The 18,538-nt window shown below is 41.6% G+C and overlaps 3 protein-coding genes across 4 annotated transcripts; 1 reads left to right on the plus strand and 2 right to left on the minus strand.

Annotated features, from left to right (window-relative positions):
- Positions 1-41: 41 nt before the first annotated feature.
- On the plus strand, positions 42-2,330 carry ch25hl1.1 (cholesterol 25-hydroxylase like 1, tandem duplicate 1). The gene has a single exon (XM_088298284.1). It carries the CDS (start codon positions 256-258, stop codon positions 1,084-1,086), a length of 831 nt encoding a protein of 276 aa, XP_088154410.1. The 5' UTR covers positions 42-255; the 3' UTR covers positions 1,087-2,330.
- On the minus strand, positions 1,805-6,070 carry kti12 (KTI12 chromatin associated homolog). The gene is made up of 9 exons (XM_088298285.1): positions 5,836-6,070; positions 5,272-5,323; positions 5,142-5,194; positions 4,951-5,006; positions 4,791-4,870; positions 4,539-4,698; positions 4,327-4,389; positions 3,173-3,243; positions 1,805-2,641 (listed from the first exon to the last, which is right to left on the minus strand). The coding sequence occupies exons 1-9, from the start codon at positions 5,984-5,986 to the stop codon at positions 2,500-2,502; spliced, it is 828 nt and encodes a 275-aa protein (XP_088154411.1). The 5' UTR covers positions 5,987-6,070; the 3' UTR covers positions 1,805-2,499.
- An 844-nt stretch (positions 6,071-6,914) lies between these two features.
- znf592 (zinc finger protein 592) lies at positions 6,915-18,387 on the minus strand. Of its 2 annotated transcripts, XM_088299455.1 has the most exons (11): positions 18,202-18,387; positions 15,760-17,843; positions 13,778-13,956; positions 13,310-13,483; positions 13,069-13,228; positions 12,321-12,551; positions 11,542-11,654; positions 11,168-11,309; positions 7,949-11,091; positions 7,683-7,879; positions 6,915-7,029 (listed from the first exon to the last, which is right to left on the minus strand). In XM_088299455.1, the coding sequence occupies exons 2-9, from the start codon at positions 17,821-17,823 to the stop codon at positions 10,726-10,728; spliced, it is 3,429 nt and encodes a 1,142-aa protein (XP_088155581.1). In that variant the 5' UTR covers positions 17,824-17,843; positions 18,202-18,387; the 3' UTR covers positions 6,915-7,029; positions 7,683-7,879; positions 7,949-10,725. The 2 variants fall into 2 exon arrangements, with proteins under 2 accessions (XP_088155581.1, XP_088155580.1); XM_088299454.1 differs by having other exon boundaries at positions 6,915-7,879.
- Positions 18,388-18,538: the final 151 nt, after the last annotated feature.

Below are 18,538 nucleotides of genomic sequence, written 5' to 3' on the forward strand. Positions count from 1 at the left end.
TCACCCACATTTTACCAAATGGCCCGCCAACCAGTACCAAAGCGATCAATGCCGTAACCCGTTGTGTTTACGTGGAGGCGCTCTCTTGAGCGCAGTTACATAATTTGCAGCACATTGGTGTTGTGTTATTGAATAGTTAATCTTTTTGGCTTGAGTGTGTTGACACGAAAGCCCATTGAGCCAAACTCCACACTTGAGAGGATTTTCTAGGCGTGTGCGACCAGAAGCGGCAGCAGTGCAGTGCATTGCATCAAGATGTTGAACATCAGTGAGGTGCCTCGGCGTCCTCTCATCTTTAGCCGTTCCAATCGTCTCTTGCAGCCTCTCTGGAACCATCTGCTAGTCAACCACCAGCCTCTCGTCTCGTCTCCTTTATTCCCGGTCCTGCTCGCCTTTTCCAGCTATGTCGTCTTCAGCGCGCCTTTCACAGTTATGGACCTACTGGGAGAAAGAGTGCCTTCGTTTCACAAGTACAAGATCCAGCCGGGAAAGCGGCCCACGCTCAAAATGATGGCGAGGAGCTTCCGGAAGAGTCTTTTTAATCACATTTTCTTTGTCGTGCCGAGTGTGGTGGTCAGCATGTTCATCTTACCTCCACCAGCGTTGCCTCAGGAAGCTCCCGCACTCCGTGAGGTTTTCATCGACGGCCTGTCTCTTCTTCTCATCTTTGACACCCAGTACTACATCTGGCACGTCATACACCACAAGCATGTGCAGCTGTACCGATGCGTACATGCCATTCACCACGAATACTCCGCTCCCTTTTCCTGGTCCACCGAGCAGCTCAGCATCCCCGAACTGATGACGGTGGGACTATGGAGCAACCAGGACCCCATTCTGCTCAAGTGTCATCCGCTGACCACTTGGTGCATCACGGTGCTTAGTATCTGGATGTCTGTGGAGGACCACATTGGCTACGACCTCCCGTGGGGCCTCAATCGCCTCGTGCCTTTCGGCTTGTTGGGAGGAGCGCCTGCTCACGACATGCACCATCAGAGGCCCAACAGCAACTACGCTCCCTTTTTTAGCCACTGGGACAGAATATTTGGGACTGCTGTCCCACTTGGGATAAAAACTATGACATGATCTAAATTTGTTGTATTGCATATTATAAGCATGTGTTTTCCATTACATTAACATTAATTTTGTGACCTAAACGGCAAACTCATTATTGTTTTAAAAGCACATATAATTGTCACTGTTTTATACCTAAATTGACGGTAAACTTTAATCTGGGTGTCATTAAACAGCATGAAGCTTCTTTTTTGAAGATTTGTTCACAATGCCAAACAGCTGCAAGTTGTGAAGCGAGCGGAGCTGAGTGCAGTCACGATACTTTGCTAGCAAGTCAAGGCAAAATTAAAAAAAAAAAAAAAAAAAAAGGCCGAATGTCATCTGGAAAAGCTCAGAAGTAGAGTCACTTGCAACAAAACACCACTGTGAAGTGTTCTCATGTCTATTCACTCATTTTCTGAAACTCCACAAGATGGCGCTGTAGATTGGAAATTACTCTAAACCAGGGAGGGGGCCTCAATCTTGTTCCTCAGGGGGCAGGTGTCTTACCGGTTTTCCATCACTGCCTGCTGCAACACACCTGATTCAAAAGATCAGCAAATAAGTAAGGTCTGCAGAAGCTAAATAACGATCCTGATCATTTGAATCAGGTGTGTTGCAGCAGGGAGCGATGATAAACAGGAAGGACACTGGCCGTCGTGCATCTATATCGTTGTACCTCGCACAATTGCAGCGCACCTTATGAATATTAAAACTTCTGGTACAAATGGAAACATCTTCACCACTCCTCCTCAATGCCATTCTTTTTTATTCCAGCTCTACCATGTTTGCCTCGTCTCATAAAAACAGCCATCCAGTCCTTTTAAGAGCAAAAGCACTATGGAATGAGGTCAGTTACAAAAGAAGAAAACTGCAGAGGTGCCACATTTGAATGGTATTAGTTGTCATGTTTGCCTTAGTAAAAATGTTTTTGTTAATAAATATTATCCATCCCTTTGATCCCATCATTGCGTCATAGATTTGAATCAATTTGACACCATTGCTCTTAGATTTTGCTTGATTGTGTGCATTTAATTGGAAATACGAGCAGTCATTGTACGTGCATGTTGTTTGTTGACGCATGCTTCAGCAGGAGGCGGGGGTGCGCTCAATAACAGCATGTAACCCTCTTTTTCCCTCATTACCTTCTTACATAAGTCCAAATCTTTACGAGCAAATAAATCACTCATATTTTCCTAACAATGGGTGAAAAAAATAAGCTTTAGAAGGTTGTGTACGGGTCAAGAACATCGTTTGAAAGAATTAAGGACATTGAGTTCTTGCGGGGGGGGAAGTGCGGAAGGGAGCTTTAGTTGTACCAAATGCTCATGACTAACTTGTGCAATTCAGGGAAAGAACACCAAGCAGCTAATAAAAAAAAAAAAAGTTCCCCTAAAATAATGTTGAGTAAATGTTTCCAAATTAAACATACTTGACATACATTCATCAATGGAGACTCTTATTTAAATACTGTACAAACATGTTGGAAATCTGACCCGTGTTCTCTGTCGGGTGCATCTTGCTGTAGGTGATGAATTGGCGCCGGAATTTTCGCAACTCTGCCATGTTGATGGTCCTTGTCAGTTCAATGTTTGACATCAGGTTAAGGGATTGCAGATTCAGTAATGACCTGAAGTTTTGTCCCGTTTGCTCATAACTTTAGTGCAAAGGCACTCAGCTGATTAGTTCTGGTAACATTTGAAACGTCTGTTAAAAATCAGTGGCAAAGCAGACCACGTCATACATCATATAAAAGGCCTTGGTTTCAAGTCAAACGTTGTGCAGAAGCAAATGTGTGCGTGTGTGTCTTGTGACGACACGGTTTGCTAGCTGTCAATAAAATCCACTAGACTGTGCTCTATACATGACTCAACTTATTACAACATAGAGCTTTAGCTCTGATCAATTGAGGTGACTTTAATTGTGCCGCTTTAATCGATTCCTATTCATGAGGCCTTCAGACATGCCAGCTAATAGCCAACATTGTCTCTACCGCGGGAGGCGGAGCTTGATGACTCAAGTCAGCAAAATGCTATTAGGTGACACAATTATGTGGCCTCCACTGCACAACAACTAAATAGCTCTTGGCATATGTATGTGAGTTGTTTAGAAAAAGGATATTTTCTCAGTCGCTCCTGGAACTGAAATGCGGTCTCCAGGAACACTTGTCTTCTGCGCGTTGAAAATAGCCTAAAGAAGGGAAGAAAATACATAATACAATTCATGACAAGTTCTAAAAACTTCAAGTCACTTAATTTGACTTGACACTTGTTGGTATGCGAAGTTGACAGCAAAGCTAATTCCCGTCTTAAAAATCAGTTCATGTTAAAATTGGCATACGCCAGCCGTAGGCAGTACAGCTGTTTAAAATGGCGGAAGTATGTCAGAGACAGGAGACAAGAACAGGAAGTAACTTTTGCATGTCAATCACGACTCTGCATTTAAACATAAATCATGAAAAAAATATTCTGATGAAGAGCCCAGTTATTTGAATAATTAGGTATTACCATGCAATGTAATAAACACGAATGAATATTCATATATTAGATGCCCATTTAATTGATATTGTATTCTCCACAGATTTATGAGTACAATGACAATAAAGGGATTTCTGATTTCAGATTTATGCACTTTCCCAAATTAACTTTTTTTTTAATATCAGTGTATTCAAATTCTATATTGCAAAATTGTATAAACATTTTATACAAATTAAACCTGAAATATTACAGCATAGAAAAATATCTGACTCACTTTTTTTTAGCAACAAAACTACATCCCTTTTCGTACAATATCCACAGCACATTGTAATGGCGTGACAGATGGAATTACAACCTAATTACAATGCTTTATATAAAAGCCTTTAATGAGCGGAGAGCGTTTAATGATTTGACTACCCACTGTGAGAGTGCCACCTTAATCACTGACATTAACCATCAGTCAATAATTCTGCCACAGTGGAACACTCAGTGGCTCATTTAGCGCCTTTGTTGTAAAGCACAAGCAATTAAGGAACTAACCACAGTGCAACATGGGAGCTCAATTGGATTTTCCACGTGTCACATTTGATATGGCTGCTTGTTCCTCGCTCACCCACACCCACACCACACCACATTGGGCATTGCAGCTGTCACTTATTACATGGATTAACTCATCACCCCGCAGCCAATCAATTGCTCCACTTTACGATAACAAATCGTCAGGTGTGTGGTGGTCAACACAGAGTAAGGCCGAGCCATGGACATGAATTGCGAGAGCATAAAATCACAAACTTACCATTAACACATCCTGTGTTGTCTTGTCTAATTCGTACAGGAAATTTGCAGATGAGAGTGGCTGCTGCGTAGACACAGACAACAAATGATCTTAAATCAATGGAAAAAGCTGTATTAGTGTAAAAAAAAATAAATAAATAAAAAATAAGGAAGGGTCCATTCTCAGACAAACATTTATCCTTACTTTCTGCTAATTCTTAATGTGTGCCTTACATTTTTAGTAGACTGGTTGGGTGGCGGTGCTTTTCTTTTGAAGAGTGCGTCAGTGATGGCTTCAAATGGAAGCACGTCATCTTGGAGGACGTTGAAAATTGGACTGTCCCACCGGTTTCTGGAGTCTGGCGCTTCAAACCGCAGAATTAATGCGTCCAAGCTACAGATGACAGGACAAATGTCAATATATTTGTAATGCTTCAAATTAAGACTTTTGACACATGTGTTGTGTATGCAATTGTATTTGATTACATGTCCTGTGTGTACTGTTCCTCTGCATCTCTGCTGGTGTTCCACGCTGAGCTCACATCATCTGACGTCAAACAATACACCTAAAAAAAAACAAACACGTTCACATGTCATCTTGCAATGTTCTTTTATTTCCAAATTGGCATTCTTTAAATGTACTTGCCAGGCAGTGTGGCGTCTGTGCATGTTTCATGAGACAGAAAAGCTCATACCGGTAGCCTGCAATGAATGAAGGTGGATGGTTTTCAAAGGTAAGGTCACAATTGTGTTAATTTATAGATTTCTTTAATTGATTCAAGCACATTATATTTAAGGCCAAATCGTCAAGCCCGACTATGGTATTAAGTGCATTACCTTTTATGTAGTTTAAGGAATCCAATATAACAATGTCATCCTTGTTGACTTCCCTGAACAAAAAAAGCACACAAGTTAAAAAGCACAGACACAATGAAACAAAAATCAAGTCTATCACTGGAGCACCCACCTCTCCACTTCAGCTTTCAGCGCAGCTCTGACTTGTTTTTCCTTTTGAGAATCTGTAACATACAAGGAAAACGTTACATAAATGTACCGTAGTAGTACCAAACTAGAATAGTAACAATAAAAACAATAAAATAGTAATAATAAATATTGGTGTTTTGGTGCAGACGAAAGGACATTTTATTTTTAAGAAAGTAAGCAGCTCTCGTAAATTTATGGCTCGATTTAATTACACGAGATGATTCAAATTACTTTTCTAAATTTACACAATTAAAAATATCGTTGAATAACCTCTATTTTAAGTGAAAATTGTATATACTAGTGTGCCTTAAGTGGTAGGTGAAAGCGCACCGTGACTCCATTCAAAATACCAATCAATTCAATAGGTTCTCAAATATATAAACAACGACATGCGGTTCAGCGAACACAAAGAGCTCACATAATTTTACCCCCAAAAAATATTTTCCCAACGGCTGTATAAATGACCGAAATAAACCTATACTATATAGCATTTTCATGCGAAACATCTTGTGATCGATGATGGTTAGCTGCGGCTAGCTTAACTTGCCTGCATACACGGCGTTCTTCTCAGCGGCCAGGGGCGAGTCGCCCACAATGTAAACATTTCTGTCAGTATTTTGTTCAAAGTAAGCTTTTAATTCCTCGGTTCTCCGCGTTTTACCACTGCACGGATAACCACACATAACAATTAAAGGCATGACTTGGAGCTTTGCTACACTAAACAATAATGTGGCAAGTCATATTTCAACTATGACCCGGATGTAATGTCAAAACTGATTTGAATTGACCGCTAGGGGGCGGGAAAGAACAATGCGTACAAAAATAAATATAAAGCCTGTCAAACAAATAAATGCAATTTTGATTAATTACATTAATGTATTTTTATATACTGGAATTAATTGGTAGAATTAGAATATAGAGAAACCATTTTATTAATTAAACCTACGTAAAAGACGATATAAATTATTACACGCTTTGACTTATTCATTCATATTTTAAAAATGTATTTATCTGGCGTTGTCTGATGTTTTTATTGAACAAAACGACAGTTAAATCTATCAAACTCAATATTAACATCTTGAAAAAACACATTGAATTGAATCACATTGCTTGCAATATGATAAAAATGAATTGTATTTAACAAATGTATTCACATTTTAATTAACCGTGTAGTTAGTTAAGTTATTTTTTTTATGTAATCGTGAAATGCAAAGCTAAATAGAAGAGAACAAAGACCAATTGGTTGAAAAAAAGGATATTTAAATTACATTACATAATTAGATTCCTAGAATTGGAAGCACAACACTCATTGGACACTTCATCAGAGAGTCAGTATCATCTTAATTGCCAAGAATGTTAAAACATGCAAGAATTTTGTCTCAGCTAATTAGAGCATTTTTGGTACTACACTAAAAAATCACATTTTAGACAAACACCAATGTTCAAAGTGATGTGTTTCTATTCTAATACTAAGCTTAAAAAAATCGGAAACAACTCATAATATGATGGAGTGCATTTGACACAAAAAGTAAAATCAAAAAATGTTGCTGTCAATACCATAGATCAGAATTTTGTGCAGTTAAACCACACGTTGAGCTCAGCGAGTGTGTTACAAGAGACGATGGATCCACACAAATATTTATTTTACATATCAATCTTTGTTGTTGCGAGAAAAAATGTGTTGCCTCCGTTGGGGTCGAAGGTTGGATGACGTGTCCATAAAGCAGGTGTTTCTCCTTTTCTGGAAGCAATAAATAAATCATTGATATGCAAAAAATCATGACAATCACTAAATGGATCTATATCACTATGAAGTGCATCATCAGAATTACTCAGTCATCTAAGTTCTTATTAGAAGTGGCCAAACTTTTGCAAACATATTGCAGTACAGTGGGAGGTCTCTTAAAAAATGTTTCCTTCATTTTGTACCATTGATGTCATTGGATGCACATAATTTTTGGGCCAATGTTAGTTAGCACAACAAAACAAACAATTTGCCAAGTTGTTTTTACTTACATCTTTAAGGTGGGGAACAATATAAGTGACAATTAGATCTGTACACTCTTATTTCTTTGTTGAAAATGCAAAAAGCCAATTTTCAAATGAGCAAAATCTTAAAATATTTTGTTGCCTGGAAATTTTAAGATCACCCAACTTTTGGGTTTTGTTTTGGAGTGTAACTAAATGAAAAAAAAACTGTGATGAAAAATCTACTGTTCCACAGTCACCGTGAAATATTGACTCATGTAAAACCCTTTCAGAAATTCTGAATATACTTGTTAAACTGTGCGCACGTTGCAAGTTGCTAAGTGAAGGTCCACCATTAGCCCATTAAATGCTAACATTAACCCCCCAAAAAGTCCTCCCTGTCATCTATTTGTCAGCACAGCTCACCTTTATTTTGCTGGAATTCTCAATGGCACCCTATGATGATATTGACTCGAAAAATATACTTAACGGACACGTCTTGTGGCCAATTTTGGGTTTGATTATGAAGATGGTCCGCAGGTCTTTCATGGCGTCATCTGCTCCATTGATGACCTCCATGCCCTCAGCGGACTCTGTCAGGCTTTTCTTGCCCATGAAATGACCTAAATCAACACAAGCAGAACATCTAATGTAAAAAAAAAAAACCCTGAATCTACTATGATCTCTCTTACCTGTTGCCCACATTCCTCCAACTCCTGGAGGCATCCTCATCCTCGAGTTTCTCATCCGATTTAAACGAAGAGTCCTTGAAGAAGTTATGGCGACGTATGACAAGAGGATGAGACAAAACAGCAGTCCTGCTCTACAAACAGTATTGCCCTTCATTATCAAGTTGTTATTCAGTTAAATTGTCTTTATTTCTGCCCTCCGAGCTGGAGACGAGCAGTTATAACGGGAAAGGATGGGCTTAATATTCTAATAAGGTGAAGTCACCGCTCTGGAGGCTTCTGTGTCGATGGGTTCCAAAACAAAATCTGCATCAAATATTCTTTCCGTTACACCCCAAAAGGCATGACAGAAATATAATTAAATGCACCATTTTATTTGTATGAAATTTGGGTAAACAAAACAGTAAGACCCACAGGCCACTGCATGGTGAATAGATGTCATAGCTTAAGCAAGGCTCTTAAGGCAGGTAAACAAGTCGACACGGTACAGGGTATCAAAGTAAAACAAAAAAAATATATCCTTCAATAAGCACAAAAGGACAAATCATGCATGCCAACCTGAGCAGCCGCATGCTGCAATTTAAAGATGCAAAGAAAGTAGAAAATTAAGAACTCACGTACATCACAAGTCAACATGACTTAATAATCCCAATAGGGTTCCCAAAAATCAATTTATAAAATTGAATAATGTGGGATAATACACATTCTGCATTGCACTGAGATTATCTGCAACTTCTCTGCACATTGAACAATCACTGCCATTTACCATGGAGGTAGTTACTGTCACACTTTCAACACAAAACAGTCACAGTAAAGGTGTCCCTCACTTGCCTCCTTTCATATTATTTTTTTGCTAGTCACAATACGCTTTTTCTGATCTTGATTCATGTACCACGATTTTGACATTACAGAACTCGTGTGCCGCTTCACGTCATTTTGAGGCAGTCAGACGTATTTTCAATACTGCTAAACCTCACGTTCAATTTCCTCCGCTTCCCCTTTACAAGCACCCCCACTAACAAAAAAACCCACATAATTAAAGCATACAATGGTCATATTGTGAAACATATTTCTTATCCGGCAGCCCAACTCTTGGAAGGCTTTATCATTTGTTTATGGTCATTAGTACTGCTTTTAAATGAATAGTGCATAACAAGAGTGCCGGGAATCCCATTCAGAAGAAATTTGATGGCATTAATACTAAGACTGAAGCAACTAAATTGCAGTTGATTACACAAGTGAAAACAAAAAGCACAAACTTATCCATGTTGTTATCGGTTTGTATCAAAACTAAAATCCCAGTTTTGTTGCTCCCTTATAATGATGGATGAAATATTTGTTTAAAAAAAAAAAAAAAATCGATTCAGCTGCAATATGAGTGCCAGTCAGGCTCAATAGCCAGCATGCAAAGGTAAATAATAATCTATGAACGCAGTTAAATGACAGTTAAAACTGTAGAAACAGATTTGTACTCATCTTAGCTGCTGCTGACAAATAGCCGCGGGTGTCTACGTTATTAAATGGAGTATTATCTACATCGTGGCACTCAAGAGGCAGTGAGAGACATCAGCTGTCTTATTACTGCATGCATCAGGCTAATCTTAAAGAGTGTTTCATTCGTGTATGCAAGTTATTTGTCACCACGTCCTCCACGGACACGGTGTCACATTAAAACAAAAATTATTACACAACAGAAAACTGAAAAGAATACTCACAAATGATACAAATAAAATAAAGATTGAAGAAATATAATAGAGGCGGCACGGTGGGCGACTGGTTAGCACGATGGCCTCACAGTGAGAGACAGCATCGGGCGTGGGTTCGATCCCGGCTTCGGCCATCCTGTGTGGTGTTTGCATGTTCTCCCCGTGCTTGCGTGGGTTTCCTCCGGGTACTCCGGTTTCCTCCCACATTCCAAAAACATGCATGGCAGGCCGATTGAACACTCAAAATTGCCCCTAGGTATGAGTGTGAGTGCGGATGGTTGTTCGTCTTTGTGTGCCCTGCAATTGGCTGGCAACCAGTTCAGGGTGTCCCCCGCCTACTGCCCGAAGATAGCTGGGATAGGCTCCAGCACCCCCCGCGACCCTAGTGAGGAGAAGCGGTACAGATGATGGATGGATGGATGAAATATAATAGACACAAAACAAGCATTTTAAATGCTATTTGCACTTCTTAGTGCTGACAGGAATGCTGGGAGCGCATTTACCGGAACCTTGATCAGACATTTGGTCAGACGAGGCAAATTCGCTGATTAGCACGGACCGGACCTGGCACGATTGAGATGGCTTTATTTACTGAACTTTATCCCTTCGCTCAAATTAGACGCAACATAAAAAGCCTATTTTGGCTCTAAATTGCCTCTTCACAGCTGTGCGTACGTGCGAGAGTGAGGCAGAGAGTGAGAGAGCGAGCCAATATATTAAAAGAGTTCATTCTGCTTCGAGTGCAAATATTTTAAGTCTAATCAAGCAGTATTCAAAGGGACGGACGAAAACCCACTTCTGCCCTTGCTTTGTCCATCCTTTATACCCAAAACTTCTCGTCCTCCCTCCTGTGACACAAAAACGTCCGTCCGTCCGTCATCGTTCTGTCCCAGGGACAAAATGCCCATCTCTGTATATAGCTATATAAATGCATAATAAAAAAATCCTGCTTTCTTTAAACCTTTGTTATAATGTGCTGCAGCGGCTGTATAAAAAGTGTGACCATGCGGAGCATTGAGCAGCGTATGGTAGTTCCAAGAGGAAAGCAGCTCGAGAGATATGTAGACGTTAATGTCACTGTTCTGATGTCTGAGTGAGATTAGAATGCGAGACCTTGTCTGTCTGCGAGGGCTCAACTTTGGGCCAACGGTCCCTCGCTGTCACCTCCCCCTCCTCGGGATCTTTAACCTTGTGAACGATGACCTTGTGTCTGCTGAGGGACAGCGGTGACGTGAAGCACAGGCCGCAGTGAAGGCACTGGGGTGTGTTTTGCGCGCTTTTATGTTTCGCTATGTGCTCCTGGAACTGGATGTTGTCGTCTGAGATGAATCCACACTTGGAACAGCGCAATTGCGTTTTTAGACGTTTGGCTGAAGGAGACTCCAGGGAGTTTGCCATGTCCCAACCCTCTTCCTTGCCTGCACTCAATGGTCCAGAATCCTGTGACCGAAAGATGTCTCGATATGATGACCAGCGATAGCTACACTAATAGTTATTGTGTGAAATATGCGGTTACCTTGCCCAAAACCTTTTTGCATTCCTGCATGGATGTTTTCTGCATTTGGCCGAGGTCAGGATTTTTGATTCCATGCATCAGACTGATGTGGTTCTTCATCATCACACTGCTGGTAAATGTTGTCTTTCTGTCTGTGCAATACCTTAAAACAGTCAATTAAGATGGTTAATTTCAATATGATTAAATATAGTGGAATCTTGTGTCGGAAGCAGTACTTATGCCACAAATTTAGGGAAAAAGAAGCCTCTAATGTCTTTTTCCTTTTATATCGATACAATTGTCAACAACTAAACCAGTGTCTGGGAATAAATTGCATTGCACATTGGAGGTCCCACCCTACAATTAAAATGTGTTCATCTTTACAATGATCTTACCAACAAGTGTACATTTTCTTCTTGCCATCGTGGTCACGACGGATGTGTCTTCTTAGGCTCGTCGTGGAGTTGAACGATTGCTCGCACTGTCGGCAGGGGTAGCGCTTGGACGACTGAGGACAGGAAACGTTCAGTGAACATTTAAATGTCACACGTGAACACCTATTTGTTTGGACGGCACGTACTATTGAGGGTTCTGAAGAAATCCATTATCAATGACTTTATTACTTCTGCACAATCACATAATATTACTAATAATAATCATAATAAACATGACGTGTTTGAGCAATAAGATTAGATAATGCTTTTACAATGCGGGGAAATTATGCACAGTATTTACTTTAACACCTCATAAAAACAAAAAACACAGAAAATGTTGAAACTTTTAATAGCTTTACAAGCAAGGTCATAGATAACCAACATGTATCCCAATGGACATTTTCTTATATTAAAGTAAATGCAAAACTATGCAAGGTCCCCCCCAACTACATCACAAATTCTTAAACAATTTGGGGGGCTTTGTTGCTTTCCAGCATACAAGCAAGTCTGAATTTAAAGTAGTGCTGCAACAACCCATTTTTTTTCCACTCATGTATTCTAATAAAAGACGTGGACTCTCAGAGTTATGATAGCTAGTGGAGGAATTGATATATTTCAGTTAATCTAATCAATGAAAAAAAAAATCTAACGTTGATCAAAACTGAGTAAGCAAATTCAATTTCATGTGTATGTGTGCTGGAAGAAAAACACACACAAAAAAAGTGTAAATGGTTTCTGACCTTTCCATGCTTGGACTTCAAGTGGGAAATGTAGAGGTCTCGCTCAGGGAAACACTGAAGACACTCTCCACAGGTCCAGCCGGACGACCTCACTCGAGGATTGCGATCCTTCTCTGCCTTTTTTCGGGGAGGCTCCATGCGTTTTAATGGGGCATGTACGTGTCTGTCCTCCCGGTGCATTTGTTTACTGTTCACATCTGTTTCTGGTCTCGCCTCTCCTCCATGTACACTCTATGGAAACCAAAAATATGAACACGGGGCATAGTCACACAAGATGAAACGTAGTAGCGCTCGTTGAAGGGCGTTAAAAAAGAAAAAAATCTGCCGTTTCATCAATCAACATGAAATTTGGCGGGAATGTCTAACCAGGCTCAAATTTGTACAGGAAGCAGTAAATTTACGACTAAAATAACCATAACAAAAGTGAAATTTTATTTTTAGAATGATCCCAAATCCGGTATGCAACACTAAACTGCAAAGCTTTTTTCTTTTTTTTTTTTAAATCACAAATAATGTGAGTGATGCTCAGGGTTCAAGGGACAATTTGCTGCTGCCTGCAACTTCATTATTGTTATTATTATTATTATGTTACTTAAAATGCAGAAATTATCTGCATTTTAGTTTTGTTTCATAATTTTTCAAGGGTTCAAATGCTCCCCCGCATTCCATTCCAAAAACATTCCTCCGGGGCATATTTTACACTCACAAAGTTACAAACAGTCACATTGTTGAAACAATCAAGGCTTACCTTGAAATGCTGCATTAACAGCTGCTTTTGAGAGAAGACCGAGTTGCATTCTGGACACTTAAATACGCAAGACAGACGCTTGTTGGCTTCTTGATGAAAATGTTGAAAGAGTAACCACTTCTTCTGGAAAATATCACCACATGAGCACTTGAAGTTCAACCTGTGAAAGAGAGACATTTAGTCGAGAGCAATTGAAATCGGACACAATTTATAATGATGTGGTCACAAGGGTGAAACTTACTGAGGAGGGATTCTGCTAGAACTGTGTTTATTCTTTAAATGAGCTTCATAGCTTTCTGAGGTTTTGAAGGCTACGGGGCAGGCAGAGCACTTGTGGAGAACCTCGCAGTGTTTCTCCTCAATGTGCGACTTCTGTCCTAGAAGGGTCTTGAAAACCACTTCACAGTGAAGACACCTGCACGGAGAGAATGTTGTCAGGGTGAAAGAGGGGTCAGGATGGGGCCAACTGCCAACAGTTCCAAATAGCAGTGGATTTTGACCTAAAACTTTCTGAGGAGGAACTTCCAATTTCAACAACGGCTCGGATCTAAATCACATTGAAAATACGAACGCTAACGATTTTTGGAAAAGTGGAAGCAACAAACCATGACGTCCATCCTGTCTTCTTCCACTGGTTTTCCAAAGTGTCTCGATCATCTAATGCAGGCCATGACTCTGACACAAGACACAAGCAGACTCACTGACTTACTTGTACCAGGCTTTGCGTGCATAGTGGAGACAGTTTTCCCTAACGTGCTTCTGAATGTCCGCAGAGTGGCCCACGGCACCACATTCGGGACAGCAATAAGGGGGCTTGAGTGCGTGGATGCGCTGGTGGGCTTTCAAGCTGCACCTGTTGGGTAGCAACATGGAGCAAATCTTGCAGATCTGTTGGAAGAGATTGGGCGGGGGGGCATATTTAAAATCAGTACATGGATGGGTTCAGTAAAAATACATTTCATTTGAAACCAGGCTAACGTGAACAGGCAGTAGTAACAATACAAATATATGAATTTGAGCCTATACACAAATACAGTGTCCTCGCTTTTAAGGACGGAGCCAACATGTTTCAAGGTTACAAATAACACCCAACTGATTAGTTTGCCCGGGGGTGAAAGAATACGCCATTAAAAGGCACAAGACGAGACTCTGTTAATGCTGTACTTAGTTTTTCCACTTGATTTTTTTTTCTTTTTGGCCAGGAAACATTTTTCTTACAATTATTTCCTGTAAACATTACTTAACTATTGCGTTTGTGTGGCTTAGTGATGGACTATGGCGCATTACTACTTGTACAGATTCAGATTAAGAGGCCACCGTAGGAATAAAAGTCCGTAGCATAACAAACACCCATTGCAAATTTGTTTTGGGAGAATTTATTTAGATAGTTAGGGATGGGAATTCTCTGTAGCCGTCTGATCTGAAAGCGCGTTTCGATGCCAACATCTTACTATGCAGAATAACTCTGGTTGAAGAAGTTGTACCATTGTTAACGTTAGGGATGAATAATCCAATTCAAATAAATTTCAATTTTAAATTCAGTGCTTAAGAAGTGCAGTCATTAAACAAATCAGTGACGAAACTGAGGTTCTTCTCATTGGCACCAAATTCACACTATCCAGAACAAGCAGATTGTCTCTCACCATTGACAACACACTCTCCTCAGGTTAAGAATCTGGATGTAATTCTCGATAGCGCATTAGCACACCCCGATCAGCCGATTTAAACTTGCAACATGAATCCTCTCTGTCTCTCTCACTCTGCTGCCATTCTGGTCAACAGCCTCGTCACTCCTCGTCATGGATGGTGTAACACCCTTCTTTTTGGCCTCCCCCACAAAGCCCTCCATAAATCACAACTAGTCCAGAATTCAGCTGCCCACATCATCACCAGAACACCATGCATGTGCCACATCACTCCTGTTCTCCAGCAGCTTCACTGGCTCCCCATTCAGTCACGTATCCACTTCAAAGTCCTTCTGTTGGCATTCAGGCCATCCACAACTCCCCCCCCTCTCCTCATTTCTGGCCAACTTCCACCATTTTCCCATTCCTTCCCGCACGCTGAGTTCCTCCTCATCATTACACTTGTCTGTCTCATCTGCCCGTCTAACCACAATGGGGAACAGAGCATTCAGCCGATCAGCTCCATGACTCTGGAATGCTCTCCCACGCCACCTCAGAAACATTGTTTCATTCCCTCATTTCAAGTCCGAACACATCTGTTTAAAGGAGCCTATTCATTATAACTCTCACAAATTTCTGCAATTGTAATCTATCTTAATTTAACTGCTCTCATTCGCGTTTTCCCTGTTAGTTTTATTTTAGTTTATGACCATGTGTTTTGTACGGTGACCTTGAGCGGCAGAAAGAATTTTTAATATTTTTCAAAATCATTCAGCACCAGCGTAGATGGATCTTAACCTTCTATAGCTGATTACATTAACTTTTTACCTAAGACTAGATGACACGAAATCAAGAGTGTCACATCATTTTGCCTCAATTCTGTCGAGACACTATCACGTAAAAATCAATTCCACATAAGTGACAAAATTCATGATAAATTAATCAAAGTCCATCCCAACAAAATAAACAAACCTGTTTGAAGATTTGCTTAAAACGGCAATAACCAACCAATCAATGAGATGGGATTCATTAGCCTTAACTTATATCGCAAAAAGAGTATACCCACCAATCCTTTCTTATCGTCTGCCAGAGACTGATAATGGCCAGCGAGTGCTTGGTGGTCCGACATTTGCTTGTTGCACTCCAAGCACCACAATCTGTGGTGGGTGACGTTGTCGGGATAGAGAGGCATGATTGGCTGACTTTTAAGCGAGCGTGACGACGTGGCACGAGAGTCCGTTTTGAGCGGCTCTGTACTGAGAGGTGTGAACATGTTCGACTCGGCAATGGGTTTCATGAGGAGCTGCGTGCATTGCATCATCGCGCCCTTGTTCTTGTGCTCCCTGGCGTGCGCCAGCAGGGAGCACTTGTTGAAGAACACCAGGGCCTTGGCGCAGTGGGTGCAGCCCACCTCGATGTGGACGCTCCTCCGGCTGTAATGGAACGCGAGGCTTCGCTCGACCCCGAACGAGTCCCCGCACTCGAGGCAGCGGTAGCCTCGTGCCGGGAGGCGGATGTCGCACTCAGGCGGGGGTTTCAGGTCGGGAACGTATGTCGGCACAGGGTTGGCGTTGTTAAGAAGCCGGTTTAAGGTGTCCGCCGCTGTGCTAGGAACAGACGTCCTAGGCCAAGTTTTGGTTTTGATTTGGTGCACCAAAGGGACGGTGCTGCATACTGTTGAAGAGAGCGGGTGCTGGCTGGATTGATGCGAGGTGGAGCGGGCGGTCACCGAGGCGGCGACGCTGTGAGGGACAAGGTTCAAACTGGCAAGGTGTGCTGCTTTAGGAAGGAAGTTTGAGCTTCCCGTATGTCTTTTACTAGAAGATATTCTCTTTGGCGTACGTGCCCGAAGTGCAGCTGATCTTCTGACAGATAAATTCTGGAACACTATGGGAGTCCTGAGCGTTTCCTCCGATTTGCTGTGCAAGACTTTTGGTGAATATGCTCCATCCTCACTCAACAAGCTCTGCGATGGTGAGGATTCGTAGGCTGAGTGGACGTCGTCCGTTTCGGAATCGGGCAGCACACTGGTAACGGTGCGCTTCACCTGCCCACTTGTGGTTTTGACTGTCTTTATTCTGACCTTGGGTACGACTGGGGGCGATCCTCCGGCCTTGCCGCTGCTGTCGCTGCAGATGCTCACGGGGCTGTCGGGCGGTTTCATGAGACGCTTCACCGCTTCGAGTGGGCTCATTGGACTACAAGGTGATATGTTCACCCTGGGACTGTATTTCATGCAGTCGCTGTGCATTGCTGGAGACTCTCTGGGACTCTTTATTTGCTCGCTGGGGTCCTTCCTGGCATTGAGAGCAACCAGAGCTTCAAGACAAGACGGCACTTTGGAAGCATATGGTTTGATTTGAGAAAACGAGTCAGGGCCATCCACTGAGGTTCCCAAATTGCAGGTACTTTCACTAAAGGTCTTGTTACTGCTTAGACGAGGAAGGCCACTGTGTGCACTTGTCACTTTATTAGTGACATTGCTGTCAGGTGGCTGTTCATTTCTTTTACCGGTTGACTTATTATCCTTTTGGAGCTCATCGAAAAAGCAAAGATCCCTCTTTTGTGGCTTGTCTGCCGCTGAAGGTTCCAGCAAATAGGATTCTTCTGGGAAACACGATCTCTCTTGCTTGGGATGCACATTTTCTCTTCTTATTAAAATGTCTTCACACTGAGGACTGGAAAAAGAACTTGAGTGAGAGTGTGTTTGGGAAAAATGTGGAGTTGCATCAGGTTTGTGTTGAATTGGTGCCTTTCCAAGAAATTCATTTGAGAATTCCCCATTCAGAGCAGAGACGAAAGACTTAGTGAAGAGATTGTTTGCTGCTTCGCCAGACCCCTGTCCATTAAATCCATTTTGCAAAGCTGGTCCTGAGTGGAGCCCATTTCCAAAACCTTCCAACGGCTCCTGGTGATGTGTGTTTTTCACAATCACACTCACAGCGGGAATATCCACAGCAGGGGTTGCTTGGTTATTCAGTAAACTGTCATTGGCGGAAACTCCCGGGTGTTTTAGATGCGCCTCATCATTCCCCTCCTGGATGGGCTCTTTGGCATCCAACCCTGTGGCATCTGGGATGTCAAAGGCAGCCAGAAGATCATCAAAATCCGGGGTTTTCATGTCACCCATGTTTGCACAGAATCGTAAACCTGTACAGGGCACACAATGAATGCAATGAGTGCTGCACAACTTAGTGGCACATAGCAGGTAAAAGCTTAACTGACGTTAACTGAGAGATTTCTTTTTAAGTAACATTAACTTCGCTATCTCGCTGAAAAATAAATAACTAAACTCAAGTTTATTTCATAGGCACAAAAAATGATTGATATTTGATAGTCCATCATTTTAGTAAATATTACACTGTATGAACCACACGTACAATGTTTTGACGTTTGTGTTTAGCCCAAAAGCTAACTTAGCCGCTTCGCTACACTACGGAGGCTAATAAAATCGTTAGCACGATGCTAGTTGCGTAAAACACAACGAGCGACTGATGAACAAGCTTACCATTTGACCCGGGTATTCGAAACAGTTCTATAAACTACTAGGGCGTCCTGTTGTAGTCTTGCATTCAGCCCACGTTAGCCAACGTGTGCTATGTAACTGCAAAGCTGAGCAGCTCGTCTAGCGGCTACTTGGGCTTCTTTTTCCCCTATGGGATTTTATTTTCCCTGAAGTTGGGCTTGCAGGCTCGAGTCGTCATCATATCTCGCACCCAGTGCTTCCTTTATGTCATTTAAAGCGGCACGAGGGAACTTTCGGTTTGGATTATGGCAGCGCCATGTGGACAAAAGTGGAAGTGTAGTGTGTACGCAGAAACAGGGAGAAAATGGAAAAACCACGC

The sequence above is a fragment of the Idiotropiscis lumnitzeri genome, chromosome 6, assembly GCF_059441095.1.
Source record: "Idiotropiscis lumnitzeri isolate Australia: NSW breed Sydney's pygmy pipehorse chromosome 6, RoL_Ilum_1.0, whole genome shotgun sequence".
NCBI classification, from domain to species: Eukaryota; Metazoa; Chordata; class Actinopteri; order Syngnathiformes; family Syngnathidae; genus Idiotropiscis; species Idiotropiscis lumnitzeri.

Bases quoted from the DNA above. Each gene is read 5' to 3' on its own strand.
- ch25hl1.1 (XM_088298284.1), top strand. From the start codon at position 256: ATGTTGAACATCAGTGAGGTGCCTCGGCGTCCTCTCATCTTTAGCCGT.
- znf592 (XM_088299455.1), bottom strand. From the start codon at position 17,823: ATGGGTGACATGAAAACCCCGGATTTTGATGATCTTCTGGCTGCCTTT. The intron at 13,229-13,309 runs GTAAGTTTCACC...TCTCTTTCACAG, and splicing joins TCTAGCAGAATCCCTCCTCA to GTTGAACTTCAAGTGCTCAT. The intron at 12,552-13,068 runs GTAAGCCTTGAT...TGGTTTCCATAG, and splicing joins TGTTAATGCAGCATTTCAAG to AGTGTACATGGAGGAGAGGC.
- kti12 (XM_088298285.1), bottom strand. From the start codon at position 5,986: ATGCCTTTAATTGTTATGTGTGGTTATCCGTGCAGTGGTAAAACGCGG. The intron at 5,195-5,271 runs GTGGGTGCTCCA...TTTTTTGTTCAG, and splicing joins CTGAAAGCTGAAGTGGAGAG to GGAAGTCAACAAGGATGACA. The intron at 4,699-4,790 runs GTAATCAAATAC...TGTCATCTGTAG, and splicing joins GAACAGTACACACAGGACAT to CTTGGACGCATTAATTCTGC.